General features: G+C 39.6%; 1 protein-coding gene across 1 annotated transcript in view; it reads left to right on the top strand.

Moving 5' to 3' along the window:
• Positions 1-6,178, top strand: part of ATP10B (ATPase phospholipid transporting 10B (putative)) — a 54,530-nt gene extending 48,352 nt beyond the window's left edge. The window contains exons 19-22 of the mRNA XM_009817723.2: positions 1,728-1,808; positions 1,917-2,021; positions 2,461-2,648; positions 5,671-6,178. Of these exons, the coding sequence (XP_009816025.2) occupies positions 1,728-1,808; positions 1,917-2,021; positions 2,461-2,648; positions 5,671-6,178 (882 nt within the window). The remainder of the gene's footprint in view (positions 1-1,727; positions 1,809-1,916; positions 2,022-2,460; positions 2,649-5,670) is intronic.
• Positions 6,179-16,824: the final 10,646 nt, after the last annotated feature.

Below are 16,824 nucleotides of genomic sequence, written 5' to 3'. Positions count from 1 at the left end.
CTTACTTGGAACCAAATGATCCATTTATGGTTTCTAGTTTACAGATGTCCACTAAAAGAAGGTATAATTGTAGCTGTCAGAAGAACTGGTAAGGAACGTATGACTGAAGTTTCTTCCTGGAAGTGAGGCTGGGTGCTTGGTCATAGTTGGAAGATGTAAATGGGAAGGTTTATTCTGCCATTAAATATATGGAGCAATCCAGTTTAGTACCAGCATGCTGCATTATAATAAGTAAAGTGATGTGCTAGTGAATCAGCCTTGTGTTTGGTGTTTCTGATCTGAAGAAGAGATGATGGAGCAAATATGTGTGTGTGAATGTATATATGTACACACCATATATATAGAAAATTTCTCAGTGAAGGCGTAGGGAGAAATAAATAAAACAGGATGAGAAATATGACGAATGAGGGTAAAATAGTTTAACTGGTCCCTGATAAAACTCTGTTCAGATTTGGTGCTTTGAACAGTCTCAACCTACTGAAGAAGAAAAGCTTGTTAAAAAGATTACAGCAAAAAGTGACAAGAAAACACAAACCCTTGAATCAGTAAACAACCCAACAGCTTTTTTCTACTCTCAGGTTCAGAAATACACCTGTTAATACAAAAAGGATTTTGTCACAGTTTGGTGTCTAGGCTGTTCCAGGCATGAACGGTTTCATTTATTTACTACTTCTACTTTGAATAGTCAGTATTGGTAACCCTCAGGAAATATGCATGAAATTTGTTATGTTTTTACCACAGTTAGCCTGTCAAGTTTATAGAACAAGTCTGATCTCTGTATGTTTGAAAGGAGCACACATATACAGACATACATCCCTGGTTTTGCATATACATACAGTGCAGTAGCACTTACTCCCAAATTGCCTTAACTTTTTTAATAGGAAATTATTAAAATGTTAATGAGCAAAATTTGAAGCGGCCTTAGTTCTAAATCACAAAATCGCAGGGTGCTTAGGAGTTCTTCTCTCTCCTCCTTTTTCTCCCAATACCTACTTTCACTCTGCTGGACTGTGATTTTTAGCACTGATGAACACTGGTGGTTCACATCGTGTTTAGTGATGTTTTGAAAAACTTAGGCCAGGGAGTGCAGAATTTGATGATTCTCTGTAGGACTTTCCATCCCTTTTCTTAGGAGCTCTTGGACCTCACATATATGCAAAATATATGTTCTTTACCATTTTGAAGAGGTCATTGTTGTTGCTTTGGCATTTTGTCTGCATTGAAACAACATGTGCCCAGCCTTCTGTCACTCCAGTAATTCATCCCACTCCATGGGAGCTGTGGCGCCACAGGTCACAGTTTAAATATGACAAGTAGTCAAATTTAAATGGCACAAAATAGATGTTTCAATGGAAGGAACCTTAACAGAAAGGATTTTTGACTAGTTCTATTGCTCTAGCAAGAGCTTTGTTTGAAAAAGAATTTGAGGAATGGGGTCCTTTGGGGGAGGGATGGGGCATTCACGACATTGAGCTTTTAAGACCCTTAGTTGACTGGCTAACCTTAACCTTCTTAAGGTCTGTCTTTAGTTAACACAGAGAAAATACCTGTTCAGAGATAAGTCTTTGGTCTAAATCAGCTGCTCAGGAGGCGTTTACTCATGAAGGGAGACCAGTTAGCTATAATCAGTAGTCCAAATGGAAGAAAAACAGACAGCAATTATGTCTGCAGGACAGACTAGAGATGTGTGTCCTATCATAATGACTGTTATCTATTAACTCCTGCAGATATACAAGCTGTCAACTTTTAGTATTACAATGTTGGATGCCTTCTATCAGAGCCTCATTTGCTTCTTTGTCCCCTATTTGGTGAGTACTGGGGTCATTAATAGTCTCGTTCTCCTATCCTCCTTAAAAAATAGAAAAAATCACTTCTGAATAGTCGGGTTCATCACAGTCTATCTGCCTGTTTTCTAGACATACGAGGACTCTGACATAGACGTGTTTTCCTTTGGAAACCCCATCAATACCATCTCCCTCCTGACAATTCTCTTGCACCAGGCTCTAGAAATGAAAACATGGGTATGTGACTGTTTTTCTTTTCTGAACATAGCATACTGTGTAGACATGACTTTGTCTTTCAGAGTCATTTACCTGAATTCTGGGTCACAAAAAGTAAGTAACAGATGCACTGACGTTTCACAATGTGCCAGAATTGATTATTAGCCTCAGATTAATACCTTCGTGTGCAGAGCGACAGAATTTGCTTCTGCTGTGCCTTTGGACAGGACAGCACACATTTTTTACATACTTCAGTATATGAGGACATGTTTCTTAAAGAACTGTACTCACTGTCACTGTTGTTTTCTAAGTTAATGTCCAGGTATTTCTCCTACTGCACTTTTCGGTAGCATGGACTATGGGATACGTTCTTTCCAATCTGTCTTTGTATCCGCCTGGCTTACACCTGGAGTCAGGGTCTCACAAGCATTGCTGTCATCTCGTGCAATTCTGTTTACAGACCCTGTTCCACTTGGTAACGATGATTGGCAGCGTGGTGTTTTACCTCACCTTCTCGCTGATCTACAACGCCGCCTGCGTGGTCTGCAACCCTCCCACCAGCCCCTACTGGGTTATGGAGAAACAGCTTTCAGACCCCACCTTCTATTTGCTGTGTCTTATTACCCCCGTCATCGCGCTCTTGCCAAGGTTTGAATGATGCACTGTTTTCCTCTCAATTTTCATTTTGTGGATTTGCAGGCATTTGAGTGAAATAGCAATAATGATCTGTGTAGAGATGTGATATGTCGGGCACATGTGTCGCACAGGGGTAAGTGATCAGTGTGCAAGTCAGATGCCTGGGTTCAACTTTCCAGTTCATGAACCATTAATATATTCAGTTATATAACCATAAATAAGTCACTATATGTCAACTGCTTTTGTTTTCCCATCAGGAAAACCGTTCTTTCTGGGGTGCTTCGAAGTTTACCAGTACAAATCTGTTACATAATTGTTCACTATTATAAACACAATGTTCTTGAGGTGATCAAGACTAGAAAGCAAATCTTTGAAATATTTCTGTATGCTTTGAGAGTTCCAAAATGTATTCTGTTTCTTAAGTACATTACAGTGCATTACTAAGCCAAATTTAAGAATGCACTTCTAAATGAAATAATTTTCTGCATCCAGAATTTGAGTTTTACTCTGTGCGACAGATCACGTATGTTCAAGATAGCTTTAACTGAAGCTGAATAATATTTGGAGAGGGATCATTATTTTGATAGGTTGCTGAAAAAAACTGTTTTGAAAAACATGATTCTGTTCCCATATATGTATATGGTAACCTTAGTACTTTATTGCTTAATAGCTTAATCATTCTTGAAGCAGATATGCTTTGTCTGAATTGCACCACTTATTTAAAATCTTTATTTGTGCTTGGACAATGAAAGAAATGGGTTTGTTTGACTATCTTGCTAGTCTCCTTCTCATCCTAATTGTCATGAAGTAGTGCAGCACACTGGTATTGCAAGAATCAGGAAAATATTTTTAGCATCTGATTTTGAAAGTGCTTTAAGGCATTAGAATCTGAGCCTTAACTCTGTCTAAAAAGGAACCTTTCAAGACTAGATAATATTTTTCTTCAAATTATTATTATTTCCCCATTTGAGTTGAGATGCTCTTGTGATTTCATGTTACATTATATAACTTCAGGTCAGGATAAACAACACAATAGCCCAGTAAGGTCTCAATTCTTCTAGGCAGGGCATCCTTTTCCAGTCTGTTTTGCTCCTCTGTGGTTTTTGTTTTCCTATCAGCCCTCGTTCACAGTGTCATTTTTGACCCTGAGCTTTCTACTGAGAGCTACATCAAACACGTGGTTAGAGAACTCATATTAACCATCTTGGGAATTCAGCAAGGTTAAGATCGTTGCTGCCTCAGCAGGATACTGAGCTTAAAGATTTGTATCTTGATACCTTCAAAGCTGGAGAACTGCTGTTCCTTCATGTAGGTACCCCAGATTATTTTCTGCAGAGTCCTCAGTTCACAGAATATCCAGCCCCCAGTTTCTGTTAAAATTTAGTTGTGTCAGCATATCACAGCAGTGGTGAAACCACCCTTTGTTAAAAGTCACTTACTTTTAAGTTTCATTTGGTTCATCTCACCATGCTGCCTACTCCCCATCTCCTTCGGAAACCAGTTGGAGCCTTGAGATTCTGGTTTCTGTCTAAGAGGTTTTGTTAAAATCCTTGCTCTCCTCGGTTCTTCCTTTTGCTACTGCCTTCTGCGCTAGCTGACGTTTCTGAGACAGTGCAGGCACTCTGCGGGAGCTTGCCTGTGCCCTGCCTGCGTGCAGGCTTTTCCCGGAGCACTGCCTGCCAGCACTCTGCGGTGCATCCGCATCTCAAAACTGCCTCTGAACTTTGTTTTGGGACACGAACTGCACAGTGTTAGGTACTAAAACCCTCGAGTCTGAGAAGAAGAAAGGGGTCTGAATTCCACGTCCATTCATTGGCAAGGGAAGGCACTGTGCCTCCGGGAGGATTTCAACACAGGAACCAGATACGTGTCTCCAGCTGTGGAAGGCAGACTGTGGTCTGCCAGGAAGCCCTGCAGAGGCCAAGCAGGTAATTAGGTCTTGCACCGTGCAGGGCTGTGGGAAGGGCAGGAGCAAGCGAAAGAAGTTCATGGGATGGAAGACATGGTTCTCCTTCCCTTCTCTTTCTCCTGTCTGGTCCACCTGCAACTTGCACGGAAGATACAGAGGACAACTTGAGGGGAAAGACAGAGGACAATATGATCCGCACCAGATCTACACAGATGGACCTGGGCTCTCTGTAGTTGTGCTCTTAGCTGCCCAACCGTAACTAGCAACTGCACAGTTCCCAGACCTCAGATGCCATGGGACTGACCAGCCTGAGCACAGGCACAGCAAATACGTGTTTATCCACTCTTGCTTGTGCAGACAGGCCTGAGAAATCCATTGCCTTAAAAGCCCTTTCTGTACTTAGTCTACCTTGTTAGGCTTTTTAATCTTGTTATACTCATTTATGCATACATTTAGCAGCAGGATGTGAAGACGGCAACTTTCTTAATGCATTTTCAGAGAGTCCCCATGTTTGTTTTAAAATGCATATTGAGGCCATCTACTTAAGGGTCAAATCCTATTAGAACGATGCTTTGAAAGAGACACTGGTTTTCAGACAAAACTGACATGACATGGAGGGAGGATGTGTGCTTTCCCACTGCACACAATATATAGTTATACAAGTTCTCTGTCCTGCAAAAGGCAGGTAGGACACTTTTTTTTTCTACTGCTTCCTGAGAAAATCCACAAGGTGAGGTTTCTGAATTTCTTCTTTTATGTTATCTAATCCAATTAAGATCCCTTCTTCAGCCAGTTTCAGCAATATAAATATAATCTCAATCTCCTCAAATACTGCACCTCTTGGTGAGCTTCTGTGTATCTTTCTTGCACTGTTCAGCAATCAGGTGGTTCTATTATCACTTATTTAATATTTATATACATATAGTTGACTCTGTACAGATCAAGATAAGTGTATAGTTACATGTTGCATTAAGATCCAGGAGTTGACTTTCATCTACCAGGTATAAGGTGTCTTCCAGATGCTTGCAGAGCAATGGAAAATTAGCAACTGGATTTGTGTTATGTGATGCAGATTATGGAAGGAACCCACTGGTAAGACAATCCATTCTCTTCCTCTTTCATCAGGTTCTTCATTTTTGTTCTACGAGGAACCTTTGGAGCATCTCTGATTCTGAAAGCACAGCAGCTAGATAAACTTCCTAAAGGACTACAGGATCTTGAAATCCAGAAATTGAGATCAAGAAAACAAACTACTGCTGGTGCACCTGTAGCATCACATGCATCTAATGATGACCTTGACCAAAACATAAGCCATTTATGTGTGTCACCATTTTTACATCCAGCAGCAGCAGCTGTGTCTCATGGGGACACAGAAAGTCAGGGACTTTCCACCTCTGAAGTTAATCCTCTCAGGAAACAGACACCTGAAGAAGGCTACTATTTCTTTAATAGGTGGGCAGAGGAAGAATCTACTGCTACAGACTCTTCAACAGGACCTTCCTCTGGCCATTACCCCCTTGTACCCAGCAGGGTAACAGCTCCTGGACAGAACAGTGGCAAACTGACTAAAGATAACACTAACAATTCTAACTATGGAAGCCATCGGCGATCTGTGAGTGCAGTGACACTCTGAAGAAACATTCAGAAATGGGATCTACAGCCCATGTGGAGAAGGATACCACAGGGAAAACAAAAAGTCTATTTATACTTCACCATGATGCTCACTACAAAGAGAGTGAGGCATGTGGAGTAGTGCAATAACATCTCTAATATGCAACTTTTCCTAAGTGCATATATAGTCTGGGTTTGTCATTCCATGACTTCTTGATCTTCCTGGTTTTGTCTCATTAGAGGAATGTTACATGAGCATCACACAGTTGCTGAGAAATGTACAATTATTTTCTTTAATCAAGGAATATTCTTCTTTCACAGTAATAGGGAATAATTGTGCTAGGGATGTTTCAATGCTATTGACGTAATAGAAAGAGAATCCATTCTATTTTAAGCCAAGTCTTAGAGCAACACATCCCACCCTAGTTTTTACTATCGAAGTCTTAAAAAGAACTTGCTAACTTAAAAATTACAGTTCTGCCTGGGAAAATTGTTACCTCCTGGTACTAAAGGTATTTGCAGAATAACAGCATCAGAAAGAGACTAGATAATGTTCCAGTTTTTAATATATGGACTTCATACATATAACAATATCAGGTCTATAGTCTGTTTTCCCTGAACAGTAAGCTCAGTATTTTTATGCAGGCAGTGGTTTGACCTGATACTGTTAAGAAAAGGACAAATGAGTTTATGAAGTAGAAGAATGCAAATACTGAACTACAAGAACTGACAGGATAACTCAGGGATAAGTGGAGTCTACTTCTTCATACCTACAAAAGTAGACAGATATAACAAGTCAAATTCAAGGATTTATGTTCTAGAATTCTAATGTTGTCCCTGCTTTTTCATCTAGAAATTCACTTTCTTCCTTCCATTCTCTATATCATTATGTAGTGTTGATGCATTCAATCAAGTATAAATCATGCTCCTCCCCACAGTTGGTTACATTCAGTGGCTGATGAAAATCTGAATAATGGAGATTTTGACAAGCGATATATGAAGGTCACTAATCACACTGTAGTAAGTACATGGTGTAGAATGACCAAAATATGCATAATACATTCATCCTTTTCAGTATCTCAGGGCAACAAGATGTGGGGAAAAAAAACCATAAAATGTCACCATCATCACTACCTATTGCAATGCAATGAAAGGTGACATTGGTATTTCTTATAGAAATGTTAACTAGAAGACCATTTCCTGAGTTTTTCTTCACAATGTGGGGTGAAATCTTAACTATGTTTTAAATTCAAGTCATCTGTACTTTTGTGAATCTACCACTGGTTCTGATTTAAGTAGGTTTTTAGGCTTTTTTATACATGCTGTATTAATTTAGCTAGTTACTACCTATCGCAACGTGTGATCTGTTTAATAACTTATTTGGCAAATACTATTTTAACTTCAGTGTGTTATAATAATTACTGTAACTAGAGTGTTCAAGATGTTACTTTAAAGCAACTCAGGCAAAACTGAGTAGCATATCTGCCACTGGAATTTCTGGTTGCCAGAGCAAGAGCACATATAGAACTGTAATTGTTAAAAGTATTAATTGTCAGCTGTAAAACAATTCAGAAAGATATTTTTTGCAGGATGTACAAAATGAAGGGAATTAGGCATAGCTGAGATTATTGTTAATGGAGTGTGAGATTGCTCAAATGTTTGCTCACTAGCTGGGAATGGACGTTGAGTGACAAGACTTAAGATCAAGCCTTTATGATTCACAGCCATGTTTTTACATTAAATGGTCCATTTCCTTTGATCTTAAAGAAGATGACAGTTTCTTATGCATTTTATTACAAAATGTGAAGTGTTTTTATAGTAATAAATGTAATATGGTCATGACTTTGTGTCTTGTTGAGAGGACAAAAACAGAGGCAGAGGAGTGGTTTTCCTGTTGTCATCCACGAGTGGCAAACTCAAGTTTTCAGAGGCCACTTCTTTATCTAGTAGGCCACAATATAGGAATGCTTATCATAAAAACTAGATAATAAATTTATCTGAATGTGCAAGGTGACTGAGTATATATGGAAAACTGTTCTACCATGCATTTTGCCCTGACAGCTGGGCTTAGGTTCAGAAATGGCATATAGTTAAGGGAGGGTCCTTTTAAGAAGGGGAATGAAGGAAGGATTGCTTATGATCTCCAGCAAAATAGCCCCTAAAAGCACCATAGTGATGGAGTGTCTGCTATGCCAGGGGACGAAAGAAGTGGAAGACAGTCCCTCTCTAAGTAGCTTCTAGGCTGTAACCAAAAATAGTTACTTAAGTTGAAAGAAAGAAAGAATCCATGGTTGCCTTAAATAATTCTGCAGCTAGACCTACAGTCTGTTAATTCTGTCGTGAGGTAGATGATAACAAAATGGTCCAATAGATTCGTTTACCTGGAGAGTTTGCAACATCGGGGAAAAGCATCCCTGATCCTTGAGGAGAGAGGAAGCTGAAACAACCAGAAACAAAAGGCAGCATCAGGCAAGACCTGGCCTCTGCATCCCAGCTGGCTCCACAGCTTTATAAAGCTCTCCCCTGACACCCCTCCTCCTGGGTGACAACGCTACCATCCCTCCTCCAAAGCAGATGCTGCCACCGTTCAGGACCTACCTTCACTGCTAAACTGTGTGATCTTTTCTATGCTCCTGGGTAAGCAGTGCTCATGAACTACCTCATGTTAAAAAGATGGTGAACAGGCACTTCCCTTTGATCATGAGGCAAATTAGCTGAGACTATCAATCCCTTTGGGAAGTAGGATCTAGAGTTAAAAAACATTATTTTTTTCTAATGAAAGCAAGCCTACAGTAAGAAAGTAAGCCCTCCAATGAATTTATTTGCAAGAGGAGAAATGTATTTACTAAATGGGTTATTTAGACGTAACTGGATTTCCAGGATACCTTTTTTTTATTTCAAGACGTGTTTAATAATACCGTCAATATACATGTTCCATTAGTTCTAAGGTGAATGCTTCACAACAGAACGGGTGTCTCACTTTTTAATGCATCCTCTGGTGATACTCAACATTTCATACACTGGGACTATAAAACACTAAAATTAATGTATTTTGTGAAATTACTGCATACTTTTTATTTTGGTCTATGATATTATTATAATAATGATACTGCATAAGCTATACAAAGATATTCCTACATGGCAAACTGAAGGTGGCATCTCACATAGAGGTGAACAGGAGCTGACTTACCACATCTATTGGCTGAGTAACAGATGCAATCCCAGGCTGCTCGCAATGGTCAGTGAAGAGCCATCCATCATGCTCTCAACAGAGGCAAGTTGTTTGGGGTTTTTTTAATACAAGTTGCGGGAAATGCCTACACACATCTACACTTTGTTCAAGTCTGCAAGTTGGAGATGTGGTCTTTGACAGTCATATCTGATTATCTGCTTGATATCAGCAATAACTGTTCAGTCTAAAATCCAGAATTATTCAGGCAGGATAGAGGGAGGAATCCAGTTTCTTCTCTTTTCTTATATATCTCAGAAATACAGAACCAGGTTTTAAACTATGTAGAGATAGATGTGCATCCAGCACAGAAACCACTTTTCCCAAGGATGAATTGTGTGTATTTTGCCACTTTGTTGGCTGATGCTGCAATGTTTAATTCATTTGTTTGATTGCAGTTTGAGGCGGTGTGCGAGTACAGAGCTATTTGCTTTAGGGGTAAGGTGACTGCAGGCAGGATGTGGCATGATTAGGTACTTGTAAGCAGCACTGATGAGGAAAAATATAAACGCGGAGACAAGAGGCTCTTGAACATAATGATCGCAGAGGGTGGGATTTAGAGAACTGACCAAATAACACTGAAGATCTATAAAGTACTTTTGACATTGCCGGTGATTGGAACTTGCTGCAATTATCAGTACATGAGACAACTGTGAACAAAACTTGCTGCCCATCTCTTTAATATAATACCTGATTATTCTCAGCTACATAAACAAGACTGAGATTGAATAGAGTCTGAATCATTATTTTTCCAAAAATATCAGAGGGGTAGCTGTCTGTTGTCTGAAGGCATTGAAGGCAATGGCTATTTATCCACCACCCCCAGTGCAGCTACTGAATCGTACTCCCACCCCCAGGCATACTTTGCAGGTTTCTTTCCATGTTAGTACCCGGAGAAGTTGTGTGGTTATTGGGTTCTTCAACAGGAAAGCAGAGCTCTATAAATGATCATCACTATAACTAAAAGGTTAAGTTTTGGCTCCACAGAAACTGAATTTTGACCTTGACGTCACAGAAACCAAGACATTAGCTGCTGCTTTGTTGTTGCCATCGGTTCAACCCCACAAAGCTGAGTTGAGATCTTTATGGGACTGGGGAGGAGGAGCGGTTTAACACACGACTGCTGCCAGCCCTGGGGGCTATTTCTCTGCCACAGTTTATTGTCCTTATCATGATGGTGGCAGGACAGTCACAGATAATCTCTTCAACTGCTTCAGATAACTCTGACAAGAAACTTGATTATGTTTTCTTCAGATCTTGCTCTCTATTTTGCCTGCAGTCCGTGTAAGAGTTTGAAGCCAGGCAGAAAGCAAAGCTGGGCTCTAAAGTTGAATGCATTGGTTTAATAGCTGCTATGCTTGTAATACCATGAGCTGTTCCAGTGGGTCAGCAGATGCTTTAGTCTTCCTGGGCATCGTACTTTGCATGAGATGGTGGGCATCCGAAGAACCTCAAATGGAAAGAATGTATTATTCCTAAACACTGAAAAATATTTAAAATAAGTAGCCAATACATAGGAAGATGAGTCCAAACGGAGATGGGGCCTTCCTTTTGCATGCTGGTATTCCTCTCTGTTTTACTAACATTGTTCTATTTAACCTCAAACAGATCATCTAGGGAACTCCTCTACATTTATTTGTTTTATTCAAAAAAAGACAAATGTAATTCAGTAGGCTGCAGGCAGGTCAATAGAGGTCATTTGAAATCAGCTGGATTTAACTGAAATTTTATTAGAGCCTATCTTGTTTTGTTAATACTTTAATTCTAAAGACTTTTGCCAGGAAGAACAAACATCTATATATGCTCAATCTGAATGGTTCCTCTTTCACAATGTTTAGGAAGCTTGTGGCCCGTAATGTCACGATCTAAATCAAGATTTGAAGAGCAGAGCAGATTCTTCATTCTGGTACTGTGTACATGGGATAGAGCGGGAGATGGACTAATAAGTACCAAGATCAGGAGTGCACCATAATGATAAAGGAAGAACATGTGATAATATATGGAACATGTTTTGAAATAGTTTGCTAGTTAGCTGACACACTTGACAGATACAATGTGAGCAACTGCTGAAATAGCTGAGGACAGTTGATATTGTGTACAGGGAAAGAGGAGCTTAAAGATAAAAACTAGTAAAGAACTGGTTCTCAAAGCCAGAGACTGAGCATAACAAGATGAGAAGGAACTGTGCAGGCGCAAGAAGAAAGTTCAATTAGCGGACACTAGAAAATGACCCCCAAAGACCCTCTCAAGAATTCTAAACCCCATGCGTAAAGACTATGCAAATATGTTAATTAGTTCCCGGAAATAAGATGAATATGTATAACAATTCCGAGAAATCTAATGCATGTGCATGTAATAGGCCAATATAAGCTGCAAACTAACTAAGGCTGTTTAGGTATGCACGCTAGGTGGAATTATCCCCCGTGCATCCGGCGCCGCAGTAACGCATGCCTGCTTTCTAACATACAACTCTAACAAGTGTTAGAGAGTTCTTTTACGACCGACTTTTCTGGTAACACATGAACATGTCCAAGGCCGCCTGGAGATTTCCAAACAAAATCCTTAAACTACTTTCAAGCATTGTTCAGAGGTCACTCAGGACTTGAAGTGCCTATCTAACATGTTTTATGAGTAAAACAAGTAAAGTATGCATGCATGCATGTTCTCAGTTAAGTGCGGAGGACTGCGAAGAATGGCCCCACATTTGTAGGCGAAAATTATTTTGCTTTTAAGCTTGTTTTGAGACGAGGTAATGCTGTAAAGATTCAAACAGGATTTCTCAAAAATTCTGAACGTATATAAATTATGGGAATCTGTTCTTAAGATCCTTTGCTCCTTTTTGCAATCTTCCGTTTTACAGTAAGGAGGGAATACAGTCCAGAGACATTAAAGAGCCAGAACTGTGCTTGCAGCTGTTAGTTGTCAGATGGAAAAAACCCAAAGCTAAAATTTCCAGCCTGAAGAAATCTAACTCTCCAGCACCTTTCAATAACGGAATCCAAGCACGCATCAAATAGATATTTTAAATCCTAATACTGATTTGGAAGAAGGCAGCTTATTTAAAAGGAATATTCTGGCACCATGCGTGCATTTTGCTTGCATTCATTTAAAATTTAGACTAATTTGCAGTTTCTGAGATTACTCCGTAAAACTGCTTATTTGTGATATATCATAGTTTCACAGAAATGTAAGACAGTAGAGCATCTCAAGAGAGAATCTGATCTCTTTGCAGTAAGGAGTTACAGACAATCCACATCACCTGTTTGTCTACCCAAGTCTTTATTAACAAAAAAAAAAAAACCCAACCCTGTGAGACATTAGTTTTACACTACAGCGGGGCTTGCTTGAAGAGAACCTGCTTACTGGACTTTTGAACATTCGTCCACATCCATCACTGAAATAAAGCTTTTCTTTGCTTCTACTCCATAGAAATATATCACAATAATGGTAGGGACCCAGAACAAGTTCACATGCTGTGATAAATGACAAGACTTCCATGGTGTTCAAATTATTATCAGAATCCATTTCATACCTCATCTGTTGTTATAAGCATAAAATGTGCAAATGTTCTCCACTGCTGTAAATGTCAGCATGCTGGGGGCAAATGCTTTGATTTTCTATCAGCAAATAATGTTAAATTATATAGTGTTTAACCACGCTTAGTGAGAGTGATGAACTTTAAAGAATGGGTTTCTTTCAAATCACTCCATCTTCAGTTCTCCTGGAAATGGACATCATCATTTATAAAAACCTGAAGATAACTTTTCCAGCTTGGAGGCTTCATGATGGTTCAAGGCTGATGGTAGAGCACTAAAATACAAAACCATTTAGACATCAAAATTATTTTGATTGAGACAATCAGGTATTTGAGCATAGAATTTGAAAGTTAACTTTGAAAATCAGAACCCTCTCTGACATCTTTTAGGACAGTGAAGTTATTTGCATTTATAGAAGAGTCTACATTACCTGGTATGACACAACCTCAAAAGTGTTAATTTCTAAACAGTTGCATTTACCAGGCCAGACTGGAAGTGGTTGGAAGGTAGGAGTGCTCCCTTGGAGTAACTGGAGGTCTGTGCCTTTATATGTGTGGAGGATCTCACCTACACCCTCTGCCTGCTCTTTCTGAAACAAAAGGTGCAGGTAAAGGTGTGGATGCAATACACGGAGGAGACTCTCACCAGGGGTAAGAGAATATAAATCTTCAAATCCCAAAGGCACAGTGAAAGGTGATACTGCTAGTATCTTAGCAACCGGAGAAACTAAAAGACAAGCTGTACAGGGAAATCAGCTATAGTTCATCTTTTAAGAGCTCTCTCCGGTTTCTATTTATTATGTGTTTCTGAAACTGGATTTTTAATCACAGCATTTGAAAACACAGAATTTTTTGTTGAAGGGCTTCATCATTTTTGGTTGCCGCTGAGGGGAGCTACATTTTTATATTTGGATCAGTAATCACTAATTTATTAGAGCAATTTCATTAGCACATACTAGACTTGAAGGGCAGGTTGGAAGAGACAGTAGGATTCTCTTGTGAAAGGAGGGGTGGGTGCTGTGCTGGAGGGAGCGCCCTGCCACCCTCTGGGGTCAATGGCAAAGCCTCTACTGCATTCAGTGGCACAGAGACAGGTCCTGCATATACTAAGAAATGGGAAAGTCTTTGATATTTTCACTTTTTTTCTAATTAAATCAGCTTCATCACTTTCACTACAGTCTAGATTTTCTGGATTTTTGTATCATCCCCAGTATGCAGAAACTGATAACTTTTTTTCTAAACCAACTGAAATAGAAACAGATATTTCATAGCAGTCATATGGCTTATGGAAAGATTTTTATTATGATGCAGAATTAATATGAGATCAGTCCATTTTCAAAACGTCAGCTTTCCATACAATGCTTTTGGTATAAAAATGCAGAAATCTTGAAGCAAAATGGAATTTGCGGAGTTAGTCAAATACTAGGATAGTAGATGCATATAAATGTCAGTACATTAAAGCTTCGTATTTACTTTGTTGCTATTTTATTGTAAGAGTTTCAGCATTATCACCTTCATGATAATGACCACAAACAGCAAAAGTTTGAAAACTATTTCATTGGTAGTATGACCTTAGATACATTCTATTTGTTACATATAATAATGTTTTATTCTCATACTGGAAAGTTACACTCACCTGAAATAAAGCAGAAAATAGGTAAAAGTGCAAATTAGTTGTGTTTGATAAAAAGCAGATAGTCAAAGTCAACGGTTTACAGGCAAAACTCTGTTTTCAATTTAGATATGCTGTTCAGTGATAAATGAAAATCCTTTTAAAGATTGATAAGGGATAGGAAATTATTCAGAATCCCCTAAATGCTCACATTCAAGAAACATTTTGTCTGCTTAATACTGTTTATCTAGATCTAATCAATTGTCTGTCAGAATCGAAAAGATTGTTTCGGCTCACAAAAGGTAAAACAGAGAATTTATTGTAAAAATACTGTTATTAGCTTGTGTATGGTTCTTTCTTTGTTAAGCCCCTAATAGTTCAACTCTGCTAAATAATCAGATATTTGGGAAGAGGAAAGTGAACAATTTGCCTGTATTTCTGAAAAAGAAACTGTATGTAAGTGGTTTTAAACAACTTTCAGTAAGACTTAAACTCTATGTATTGGAACTATCTGCCTGTCACCAACAGTAAGGTCTTATAAGGTCTTGTTATTTACTGAACATCCATCCCTCTCCAGGCCTTTTGGGGCCTTTTGTTTTGTTACCTGACTTGGAGCTGACTCAAGGCCATTTTTTAATTAGTACCTTGAGGTTAAGAAGTCACTTGCTGGCTACCCAGGCTTTCCTGAGCCAGCCCCGAGGGATGCTCTCCCCCCAGTGCAGAGGTCGCAGGGTCAGAAAGATGCAGGTGCCCGTAGCAAAATGGATAATGGATAATTTCTTTCTGCTAAACCAGAAAGAAACCAGACTTTGGGAAGTGTGTATTTTTCTAGACCTAACTGTGCAACAGATGGTTTAATAGTCTCTCCCTCTGCAACAGCATACTTAAACAAAGACAAATTACACAAATACCCTAAAGCAACCCGGGTGAGGCTGCCTTGCCAGCTGACGTCCCCCAAGGGGGTCCGGCCCTGGGCAGCTCTGCGTAGGAAAATCAACATGCTGCTTCAGGGTTCATCAGCTGGAGGTGCCAGTCAGTGACGGTGACAGAGCTAAACACCTTCCAGGGGGTGGGGAGCAGTCTCTCTGTGGTTGCCCTCCCAGCCTGTAAGTGGAAACAATAATCCTCTGCCCTACCTGGCACAAGGGATAGGAGAGGAAGCGTGCTTCCAGGCGTCAGTGGCTGGCATGCTGGCAGGCGGGGGAAGTCAGAAGAGCGCAGGAAATGTTTGTGCCGAATGTAGAGAGAACCCAGATCAGACTCATCAGGAGAAATCCCTGCTATTGTATGGTGGTTCCTCGCAACCTTATGGGAACCAACAGCAATTATTTCAATCTGAACAGATTCACGAATTGCAAGTTTTAAACGTTATTAATTTCAATAGTTAACACCTCAGAAAATAAACTGGAATTAGCCTCTTGTGCAAGTACAAATATTTATAATCGCTGCTTCATGTCCTGCCAGTCTAGCAGCTGATATCTATGGCATTCAAATTCCTTCAAGTCTTGCCAGTCAATATTAACGAGACACTAAATACTCAGATTGCACCTGTCCATTAGAGTAAATTGACTAGTTTCTTGTCTTTACAGCCTTTCGAAGACTGATAAGCACCAGCTTTGAACAACTTCTTGGAGAAGATTTCTTGATTATAGCCTTTGAATCCGTTCTGGGAGGCGGCTGACAGCTGTCCTTTCTGGTTTGGAAACAATCAAATTAGACTGACTGCTAATGGATGATGCTACTCAGAGAAGAAGCTTATGCGATGCAATAGCAGATGATGCCTCGATCCCTTTATTCAAACTGTACGGCAAAGATTGGCAGGAGAAATTAGTAGGAGAGATGAGTACTGTGTTAATACCTGGAGACCCGTTAATAGCAGAGAGTGAGCTGCTCGGTATTACCTGAGATGTTCTTAATACAGAAGACAAAAGTTTTCGTTTTAAAGAATTCTCCTGAGTTTCCACTCAGGGCAACAGGCAAATAAGCAAGCAGTGTAATTCAAACTAACGTGCTGATTTGGCACTCCTGCAGATGTTCCTCTCTCTTCCAGGGAGTCTGTGAAGAGTCCCGTTTTTCAGGTATTAAGCAGAGAGCATTTGGGGTGAGAACCTCAGCCCTGTCATGCAAGGTACTAATGGTCTTTTTCCTCTGAGACTGGCTATGAAAGGAGATGCCCATTAATTGAGGGTTTGAATTGTAAAATAATGAGAAATATCCCCCATCCTTTTTAGTACTATCCAGGTGCCATTTTCTTTTTTTTTTTCCAGCAAGAGTGACTTTCTTCAGACTTCT

Source organism: Gavia stellata, chromosome 16 (genome assembly GCF_030936135.1).
Source record: "Gavia stellata isolate bGavSte3 chromosome 16, bGavSte3.hap2, whole genome shotgun sequence".
Classification (NCBI taxonomy): domain Eukaryota; kingdom Metazoa; phylum Chordata; class Aves; order Gaviiformes; family Gaviidae; genus Gavia; species Gavia stellata.
Note: the sequence above shows the minus strand (reverse complement) of the source record. Positions and strands in the feature narration are given on the sequence as shown.